The sequence below is a fragment of the Crocodylus porosus genome, unplaced genomic scaffold (genome assembly GCF_001723895.1).
Source record: "Crocodylus porosus isolate Cpor-Errol unplaced genomic scaffold, CroPor_comp1, whole genome shotgun sequence".
Lineage (NCBI taxonomy): Eukaryota > Metazoa > Chordata > Crocodylia > Crocodylidae > Crocodylus > Crocodylus porosus.
This window is the reverse complement of record NW_017728947.1, coordinates 52,991,769-53,002,858: the sequence shown is the minus strand read 5'-3', so window position 1 is coordinate 53,002,858 and position 11,090 is coordinate 52,991,769. Positions and strand designations below refer to the sequence as shown.

General features: G+C 43.1%; 1 protein-coding gene across 3 annotated transcripts in view; it reads left to right on the top strand.

Moving 5' to 3' along the window:
* Window positions 1-11,090, top strand: part of CAPN3 (calpain 3) — a 69,087-nt gene that overhangs the window by 16,571 nt on the left and 41,426 nt on the right. For all 3 annotated transcript variants that reach the window (XM_019551866.1, XM_019551867.1, XM_019551868.1), the window contains exons 2-5: window positions 570-639; window positions 6,733-6,851; window positions 8,917-9,050; window positions 9,462-9,630. In XM_019551866.1, coding sequence (XP_019407411.1) covers window positions 570-639; window positions 6,733-6,851; window positions 8,917-9,050; window positions 9,462-9,630 — 492 coding nt within the window. The remainder of the gene's footprint in view (window positions 1-569; window positions 640-6,732; window positions 6,852-8,916; window positions 9,051-9,461; window positions 9,631-11,090) is intronic.

Sequence of the window (11,090 nt, the reverse complement as noted above, 5' to 3'; positions counted from 1 at the left end):
GACTTACCAGCTGGACCCCAGCTGCATACTGGCAATCAGATTGATATCGACAGATGTGGCTCATTTAAAAAAAAAATGTGGCCATCAGTGTCAGCCCCAAAAATCTCTAGTGGTGCACCCCTACTCAAAACCTGTGGCCACTTTTGATCGTGGGGGCATTGTTCCCAACTAATGCGTCTTATTTTCCAAGAGCCTGCCTTTTGCCCTCTTCAGAGGGAGTTGTGTTTCCCCAGTCTAGGCTTGATATCCTGCCTGTCCCCTCTGATTTTTCTTTCAACATTTTAATGTGCTTGCATGCAGCACCATGTTCCTGGTCTAGAAGAGGTCTCCACCAGTGGTAGCTGCCAAGCCCTTCTAGAGGTGAAGTTTCCATCCTCCTGAAGCTGCACACACTTGGCCTAACAGGACCTGATGATAACACTTCTAAAAATTGAAAGTGCGCAATGCATTGGTCTTCTCTCAGAGCATTTCCGTTGTATTGTCATAATTCCCATTTTGTTCCCATAGGAAACAGACAGTATATGACATGCTTTTCCTACTCATCTACTTGTTTTGTTTATATTTGCCAGGAAATCTGCGAGAATCCACGCTTTATACTTGGTGGAGCCAATAGAACTGATATCTGTCAAGGAGAATTAGGTATGGAATTTTCTCATTCCTCCTGAATTTTTTATTTCTTGCACAGCACCAAATATCTGTGTAAGATCTAACTTTTAACCATTTTTCTTACAAGTTATCAGTGCAAATCATCTATATCTTGTTACAATAACCTGAAGTCAACTGGTTCCTTATTTATATAGCTAATAGCTAAACCTAGGAACCTTCCTGTAGCATTGTAGATATGGACAATGATGAGAGAAAACCTGCTGTGTGGTGTTTGCTATTCATCATGATTCAATACTGTGGTATTTATTACAATCAGAAGTTTGGAAGACCTGCCTTTTCTCCCAAGCTTTCAAAAACAGGGTATGTTAGGATGAGCATAAGGGTATGTCTGCATAGTAAACTTACTGTGCAACAGAACGAAGTCCTATTTAACTTTGATCAAAGCACAGTAGGTAGTTATGCTGCTTCCAGGGTGGAAAGCAGTCTGCCAAAGAGTACTGCTGTGGAGCACAGTTAATTTATCATGCAGGAGACATTTTTTATGCTGATGTGTGAATAGAGGAGGAAGAGTGTGTTACTGGTTTATTCTGATGGATTTGTACTTGATGCTGCGATATGCATTACAGTAACCTGTAAAGGCCTCAAGTGTATTGAGGCCCTATTGAGTGAAGTGCCATGCACATACCCAAAGGAAATTGCAGTCTCTGCCCCAAAGAATTAAGCTCTGATCTCAGTCCTTGACCCTACTGTCCCCCGTGTCTCCCTGCTCATCAGCAGTCAGTTCATTTTGCACCAGGGGGTTTGCATATGTTGCTAAGCCCATTTCTCTGCTGTATGCATAAACTCCTTTTTGAAAATGCTAAACATAACCTGGAGCAATTACAGTTCATGCTTTTTCTCTATGCCACTCAGCTCTTTTTTACAGCATTGAAGCACCAATAAAAATTTCAAACCACTGTTCAAATAAGCCAATGACTTTAAACTGAGTCGAAACAACAAACCATATTAACAGTGCCAGTGAGTGGGTCTTCATTAACAATCCACATCCAGCTCCACTTCACTCTGGGGTTCCATGTCTAGCTGCAACTGCTGCTAACTGAAAGGTCTACTACAGTGGTTCTCAACCTTTTTAGATTCAAGGCACCCCTCGAAGTTTTCACTCATTTTTGGACTACAGAAAAATAATAAAGCAATTCTTCAGTTGTAAAGAACTCAGAAACACCACAACAGGTCAGAATGCTATTTAATACTATGTACTCCTATTTGAAATCTCAAGGTTTATCTTGTGAATCATGTTTGCACTTAATAGTGCACTAACATTGCGTAGGATCCTTGAAACGATCTCAAGGGACTCCAGGGTGCTGTGGCACCCTGACTGAAAATCAGTGGTCTAGTGATTCTTACTACCTGTTCAAATTTAAAGGTGCAGTAACCAAATACACACATGCTTGCGAACACACACAGGCATGCAGCTTCCATGGTGCTTACAAGACCAACCACCACAATGTAACCAACATTTGTTTTCTGAAGTGAAAAGAAATAAACTACTAAAGCATTTTCTAGAAAGGTGTTAAGAGGCCTTCAAAGACTGTTTTTAGAAGCGTCCTAGTTCCAAGTTGCTTCTGTCTTCAAATCACATGGCTAACTGTAAAGGTCTGTAGGGCAAATACCACACAGGCTGTAAATAGATATTGCATTTGTCCTGGGATCCTGCAGATGTACAAGTCCACTGTCCCACTTTAAGTCCTTCTGAAGCTAGCACATTTTATCCTGCATAAGCCTTTTCCTGGAACATAGCTGTATACCTGTACAAGTATTGCCAGTCAGTCCTGCGAAAAGCTGGGCAGGCTGTGTGCTCCTCTCTGGCAGAAGAGCCACAGTGAACCTAGGGGTCTGGGACAGACACTGCATAAACCAGTTAAGTCAGATCTACATTCAACCAGGTTTATCTCAAACTGGTTTCAGCCATTTTGAAACTGATTTATGTGCACTGAATATCTGTTCTGTTACAGGTTTAAACCAGTTTCTGATCACCTAAACCAGTTCATGTGTAATGTCTGTCCCAAGGGTAACATGTGTAAATGACTGTTCCACACCTGTTTTGATCCAGGTCAAACCCCAGGACAGTCAGGCCCTCCTCAAATGAGACATCTATTTACAGCCAGAGAGGCAAGCATCAACCTGCAGAGGTAATTTTTAGTAGCTTTTAAACACCTTAATGTCATACCAGTAGTATTCAGTATAGTGTACCTTCAAGTCTGTCTCTTTTCCATTTGTTGATGAACAGTTAAGTCCTCAGTTTCTCCCAGTGCAGATCCCCATTACAGTGAAAGTATAGGAACTAAGCAGTATGGAGTATTTTTCTTTAAAATGCTTCTGTCTTCCTCCTGCCTGCATCATATAATGCAAACAAAGGCAGCAGTCAGGCAGTTGAATTCCTCCACTCCCAAAGGGAACTGTCCCAAAGATAGGCAGTGAGAAGGCTGCAGCTCACAGACAGAAGTCAACAAGGCAGAAGCCCATGCTTTCATGAGTTTGCAGAAACCCTGAAAACACTACCCTGGGAATCCACAATGTAGATACATTTCCAAAATCAATATAGGCTTCTTTCTGTTTTAACTGATTGTCTTATTAAAATTATTTAGATCTCCTAGTATTCTGCTATTTTCAAACAAAACAGAGAGCTTCTGACTATTATTTATTACACATCACTAATACATTCCATGCTGAACCAAACACCGAAAAAAGACAGTCTTTACCCCCAAGAACCTTATAGGCAACATAGTATTCAGGAGGGGCAAAAAGTATTGTTTTATACAAACATATTTTCTTTAGTATAATGAGCTGGTGGGTTACAGTTTGGGAGCTTAACGGGAGAGGAGAATTTTGAGGAAAAAAGTGCAATTAAAAAGGGAGAGCCTGGTGCCCTGGGATAGAAAAGTTTACCTGAGAACAGATGGCATGTGTTTGAAATTGTATAGGCAAATTTACTTTGTCATATAATTTATACCATATTTTATTGCACACCACACACACCCCTCCCCACCCCCGCCCCGTAAGAGGCATACCTTATTTAGGGAAGACAGAATTAAGAAAAAAAAGATGTTTTAGTCATGGCTGAATGCTGACTCCAGGGGATCCTAACTGCAACACCTGTGGCTGTAAGAGGTTTAGTACTGCAGCTCAGATCCTGAAGGGTAAACTGCTCCCCTTTCTCCCAGAGGCTGGCAGAGGAAGAAGCATGATAGCCAACTGTCACAGTGTGGGGTCCCCAGGGATGGCCATGACGCTCCTAGTGCTCCATGACCATGCCAGTTTTGCCCAACGGGCATCCTTTTCCTCGCCTGCCACATCTTGCTGGTTATTATAATAAATAGGGAGGCTGCTCTCGAGTCTGTGTTTGGACATGGTCCTGATGGACCCCACTGAGCCCTGTGGGTTCTTGGACCCCTTTTGGGTCCCGCTCAAAATGGATGCCTCACAGGACACTCTCAGCCTTAGGGGCTAGATGTGTGGCTTGAAAACCGGCCCTTTACCCACACCCTAAGCCTTGCAGATGATATTTAGATGTTGGCCCCCTGAAGCCTAGTCTAGTTCGGCCTCCTGTCATCACCAGGCTCTCCACAGCCCTGTCTCGGCACCCACACTGGCACTGGGCTCTCCGCAGCCCTTTGTCACTGCACCCCCTGGCACTGTGCCTGCTGGTACTGGGGTCTCCACGCTGTATTGTGCCCCAATGAGGCCTCCTCCTCCCCCAGTAGCCTCATCCCAGTCCACCAGTTTATAAATATCAACCAAAATATGAGCCCCTGGGCTATAACATGATACAACCAGTTCAGGGTGTGCTCTGTCCCTTTAAAAGAGTCAAACTCTCCACCCCCACCCCCCCCAGCATTAAGTGTTTTGTAGGTCAGGGGACCTGGTAAGCTCCTGGAGCCCCATTAGCCCTATATGCAGCATATCAGGCAGCCAGAGTGTCTCTGGGCAATTCTTCCCTGGAGGCTCCTTCCCCTGGCTGCTGTTAGAGAGCTCACTCCTGCTGCCCTCAGCCCTGGGTTTATATGTGCCCAGGGGCCTGCCTTCTTCCGGTCAGCTGACCGGGTGCAGGTGCAGGCTAATTCCCTTGTTAGCCTGCTGCAATAGTAACCTACACCTGTGGGGTTTCTGCCTGGCTCCAAGGGCCATCTCCCTAGGCAGTTTCTGCTCTTAAAGAAGCAGGCACTTTAGTGCCCTGTGACACCAGTTTACAGCAGTGTCTCCCTGCTTCTATTCCAGCAAAGAAAAATCAGCTTCCCTGCTTAAGACACACACTCCAATTCTAAGGGGCTAGTATTTGGGGGAAGGGTGTGTGCAGCATGTGAGTAAAAATGGTATTTCAGATTTGTATTACAGATGGCAGCTTAGGAGGCTTTAATCAAGGTCCACTGTGTAGTAAGCAGTGTAAGATCCACCACTAAATTGGTAAATCCTTCCATCAGCTTTATTTTAAAATGTATTGTTTTTAAATAATAAAGTTGTACAAACAGGGCTGCAGGCCTAAAATAAGGAAAAAATTCCAGAATTATAAAGCAACAAATAAATGGCACAACAATAGGATAAGATGAACTGGAATGTTATCTTGAGAGTGGAAAAATCAAAACCTGAAATACTCAGTATGTCTACAGCAGTGATTCTCAGCCATGGTGCCAGGCACTTTGAGGTTCCTTGAAATCCTTTCAAGGGTGTTCCAGGGTGGCACACAATGAAATATGCACTGTGAGATATGAAAACATAATTCTCAAGATAAACCCAGAGATTTTAAATAGGAATCCATAAAAACATTCTGACCTGTTGAGGTCTGAGTTTTTGCAGAAGAAAACCTGTTCTTCTGTAGTCCAAAAATGAGTGAAAACCAAGTTTTAGCATTTTCTAAGGGGAACCTCAAGTCGAATGAGGGGTGCCTCAAGTCTAACAAGACTGAGAACCACTGGTCTATACTATGGATTGTGTTATTGTGTAGAGATACCTGAGCTAGCTCAGGTACTGGAAGGAGTCTAGCTGCAGCACCATGAAATGCCACATATGAAGATCCATCACATGAGTTATCATAGGCCAGCAGACTGTATCCTGCCATTACCACGCTTTACCATGAGGCAGAGGGGTAATAGAGCAAACGGCTACCCCTAGTAAGCTGCAGACATACACCTACACCTACAGTAGCTTAAACGGATGTCGTTTTCCCTGTCATTTTCTCAGAGGGACAAAATTACCTCAATGTAGGACTTTATGGGCACGTCTACACATCATCCTACAGCGACATAGCAATGTGCTAGCTTGCCATATGGTGCATTACAGCGACATAGCAATCATGTGTGTCTACACATGATTGCCAGCTATGTCTCCATAGTGGCTCATACCCCAGGTGTAGCACAGCATTACAGCGACATACTGTGCTGTGCTTTAGTACTTCCTTTTGGAGTGTGGTGACATGCCCTATGTTGCCTGTCCACTCCTTGTTTTACACAGTCATAAAAGTGTATTATACCACTGTTAAAATGTCACCTGTCTAAGCCCAAAGTTCCTATACTCTGCCTGCCCTTAGCCTCTGTAGTAGCACAGTAGGCATTCTGGGTCCAGTAGATTGTGGCTGGACCACAAAACATGGTCTGGAAATCCCAAGCTGGCAGAACCTACAATACATTACAGCAAGAATGGGCTACAGCAGCCCCACAGAGCAAAGCACTACTTAATGTGAGTGCACGTAGTAGATCTGCACCCAGAGTGTTTGTAAATTTGTATAGCAAACTCTGAACAGGGCAAGAGAAGGTGTAAATTACATTAACGTGAATACATCTAGGCCCTTTCAAGTGAGTACCATATCTGGCTTCACCATTTGCCCCTATTCCGATTGGTGCTAACAAGCACTTCCAGAAGACAAGCAAGTTAAAAGCACTGGGCTATACGTGCATTTAACTACACTGAAATGTACACCAAGCTCCCCAGTGATTTGAGCAGATGGAACGCTTTCCTGGTAGGATATGGTAAACCCTGATCACCATTAAAAGGTATTTTGCAGATTCTTAAAGTTTTCCTTTTCCCTACTGTCTTTGACACTTTACTTTGCCTGCTGCTTTTGCTTGTTAACAGGTGACTGCTGGTTCCTAGCTGCCATTGCTTGCCTGACACTGAATAAAAACCTACTTTGTAGAGTCATACCTCATGACCAGTCCTTCATAGAAAATTATGCTGGGATATTTCACTTCCAGGTGAGTATTTTCAAGAATGGTGTATACAGTAGGTATGGTTTTATTTGATTAAATAAGCAAAGCAATTCTTGCTCCAAGTGCCCTGGCAGAATGTCTTTCTTTCATCTCTTCTCCATGAAAGTGCAAGTGACAGTGAAGGAAGTGTGGGGATTAATTCCTTCATTGTTCTGAGGCAATCATTAAACGGCCTGCCTACCACAGTAACCGAGAAGTATTAAGCCATCACTCAGACATTTGAAAATTGTTATGACCCATCAGTAAGAGATAGCAACAGATGTCCCTTCTCCCTACTCAGCTGTTCCACTACATGGAATATAGATTTGCTGTTAGCTACCAAGGGGACCTATTTTCAGTCCCTCAGATTGTTGGTCTCCCTTAAAGACATCCACAACCTGATTGATTGTCTTCTTTCCTTCCATAATCCTACCTCTTGACTCCATCCTGAGGTAGGTATATTGCATGAGGGAACTTGTTCAAACATCCGTATTTCTACCATCATCACTGTTTTATACACTGCTAAATATAGATATAAGGGCTGTGGGAAATGGCAGCATTCTGTTTCAACCAGTGGTTCGATGTTTTGATGGCAGGGGCTTTCATTTTAAATGTTGTTTTGATTCGAAACAGCTGTTCCATTCCATTCTGTCAAAACGGGGGCAAAACTGTTTCAATGTTTTGCCCATAGGATATAATGGGGAAGGACAAAACAGCCTATATCTTTGTCATTTCTGACTTGATTTGGATGAACCTTGTAGGAATGGTATTCCCTTCAGAGGGCATGAAGCCTGCTAAGTTTAAAGGAGATAGGTGCAGAGAGTTTGGGGAAACTGCACCCCAAAGTTTTGAAAGCAAACCTCGTGTCACATGTATGTGTTAAGCTGCAGGCATGCTAGCCCCTTTGGAGGCCACAAAGCCTGCCAAGTTTCAAGGAGACAGGTGCAGGGGTTTGGTGGAAACTGTACCTCAAGCTGCGGACAAGCAAAACATGACACGGGTGACACTGCGTGCATTAAGGCACAGCAGGGTGAAAGCCCAGGCATCTATCTCCTCGAAACTTGGCAGACTGTGTGGCCTCAGCAGGAGTGAACGTGCCTGCAGTTTTGACCGCACTGTGGCTTAACACATAAACGTGACACAATTTTTGCTTTCAAAACTTTGGGGTGCAGTTTCCCGAACCCCCTGCACCTATCTCCTTCAAGCTGGCAGGCTTCATGCCCTCTGAAGGGGCTACCATTCTTGCAACTTTCATCCAAATCAAGCCAGAAATGACAGTTATAGGCTGTTTCAACTTTTCCTGTTATACCCCATGAGCAAAACGTTGAAACAGCATCAAAATGGCAAAAAGTTTCGACTTGCCTCATTTTGTTTTAAGGCTGTTTCAACTATATCTGTTCCATTTCAATTTTGCTGTTTTGATCTCAAAATGGGTCGAAACAAAACTGGTGGCGAAATTTTGCACAGCCCTAATAGATAACTCTTCACAATATTTCCCCTACTTCCCTGTTCGCACTAACTGACACCCTTTATCTGAAAGCAAGTGCAGTGCAAGCATCCTCCATGCTCCTGCTGCACACAGCAGTAAATTCAACCTTAGCAATTTTTGCAGTGTTTAGAAAGGAGCAAGTTTGCAAGATTGTGAAGGACCCGCAACTGGTCCAAAGGAAGGAGGAGCAGGTTAGAGACACCAAAAATTAGGTAGGAGAGACCAGGAGGTCAAGAAAATGTGGAGTGGATTAAAATGGATAGGGTGGTAGATAGTAAAATGGGCTGGGCAAGTGAATTTATCACTAAATATTACATTTCTTAGCCTTCTAAGCTCCAATGGTAGAACACCCGCAGCCCTAATTACATAAACTGTAACTTGGCACTTGTGGAAAAAAAAATGAAGACTCAGGGACATAGCAGAGATCTACAATACAATACAGTATTTGGGAAAGGGACAAAATTCATAGCATTGATTAGTTAGCTTTGGGACTTTCCTTGCCTCATAGTCTTGTTATAGTTCTGAAACTAGAGTTCCCTCCCTTAGATGCACTAATAAATGTTTCTGGTTGCCTTTATTCAGTTCTGGCGCTATGGAGACTGGGTGGACGTTGTCATTGATGATTACTTACCAACATATAACAACCACCTGATCTTCACCAAATCCTCGCAACGCAATGAATTCTGGAGTGCTCTGCTGGAAAAGGCCTATGCAAAGTAAAGCTTAGAGCTTGCAATACACATAAAGCAGCCTCAAAGTGTGTACCTTTGGTTGGGAGGGAACATGATTTCTATGTAAAGAAGTCAATGCAATGATCTTGAAAGTAATCATGAAGAAAAGTAGTTGTCTTGCAGGCATCCATCTCCCTTTGAATATATGTTAGGTGCAAACATTTTTATGTAATTTTCATGTAGCTTACTCTAGTAACTCCAACTTTTGGAACAAGAATAATAAAAACATTTCAGAGCTTGTCTGCTGTTTATCAGTACAAACAGCTGGTTATTAAAAATATTTTTAACTAAGTATTTAGTTGATTCACATTATTAAAACTTTGAGCATGACCTTCACCAAGGGGAAGAGTTGTAACAAGAATTCCTTATAATATAACTTTTTTTCTCCTTACCAAGACTCCATGGGTCCTATGAGGCTTTAAAAGGAGGCAACACCACAGAGGCCATGGAGGATTTCACAGGAGGAGTGACAGAGTTCTATGAGATAAAGGATGCGCCCAGAGACATATACAAAATCATGAAACACGCTATTGACAGGGGATCGCTCATGGCCAGCTCCATTGATGTAAGTCCATGTGAGCCTTGCAGACAAACTTATAGATTTATAGAATGTAGGGTTAGCAGGGACCTCAGAAGATCATTAGGTCCAGCCCCCTGCACCAGGCAGGAAAGATAACTGGGGGTCAGGTTACCCCAGCAAGGTGACTGTCCAGTCTCCTCTTGAAGATTTCCAGAGTAGGTGATTGCACCACCTCTGGAGGGAGCTTATTCTGCAGTCTGGACACCCTGACTGTGAAGAAGTTTTTCCTAATGTTGAGTCTGAAATGGTTTTCCAGGAGTTTGTGACCATTGCTCCTGGTCTTCCCCAAGGGTGCCCTGTTGAACAATTGTCCACTGAGTCCTTGATGTATGCCCCTGACATAGCAGTAAGCTGCTACCAAGTCCCCCCTCAGCTTTATTTTTTCTGGTTGAAGAGTCCCAGATTCCTCAGCCTTTCCTTGTATGGCTTGCAATGCAAGTCTCTGATCATATGGGTGGCTCTTCTCTTGACTCTCTTGAGCTTTACTACGTCCTTGTTGAAGTGCAGTGCCCAGAACTGGATGCAGTACTCCAGCTGCAGTCTCACCAGTGCTAAGTACAGTGGAAGAATCACTTCCTTGGTTTTGCTGGAGGTGCATCAATTGATGCATCATATTGAACTGGAGAGGAAAGGGAGTCTTTGAATTTTAAAAAAAGTTCTAAACTGTTTTCTAAGTGCTTTGCTAAATTGCCAAAGTCTATATACAGAGTAAGAGGATCTTAGCTAGATCCTGAAACTAAACCAGGAAGGGTGGGAATTTTATCCATATTACTGGCTCTGCACTGGGGAAAAGTGAAAAGAAAGGTCAGAACAGAGAGCAAAAGGAAGAGGAATCAAATTAATTATTTTATACACAACCTGTTCTCGTTAAGCAGTTTTTCCTAACTTATTCTCCAGAACCATTAGTTGCAGGAGTTAAAACAGAGATGAAGGAGGAAGTGTACAAGTGTTGGTGAGCTCAATCTCACTTATAGACATGACTTTGTATCATGATGTGATTCTATTGCATGATGATGCAATTTCACTTCCCTGAAGGAGAGTAAGCAGTTAGGAAGCTGCCATATCTTTTTGGAAGGAAGGGTTTTTTGTGATTTTTTTTTTGGACCACATGTATAATTAGGAGAGATGTTATACAAGCTTTTGGATACAAGGGCAGTTCTTCAGGTCTGGACATCATAGGCACAACAACACACCACCTCTACTTTTTGGAAAAAGACTGAACTGTTCTCACAGGAGTGGAACATAAGTAAAAAGTAAGTAAGGTGGGTTGAAGAGGGGGAGCAACCTGTGGCTTCTAGGAAGTAGGTGGAGCTGCGTACCCTTTGATTACATGAAAGTCCAGTTTCTCTTGGAGCTTGGTATAGGATTTGTTGCATCACAGTCTAATTGGAAGCATAGCCAGTCTCAACAAGAGCTATCCACTGTGGAGCAACAGGACCAGCACT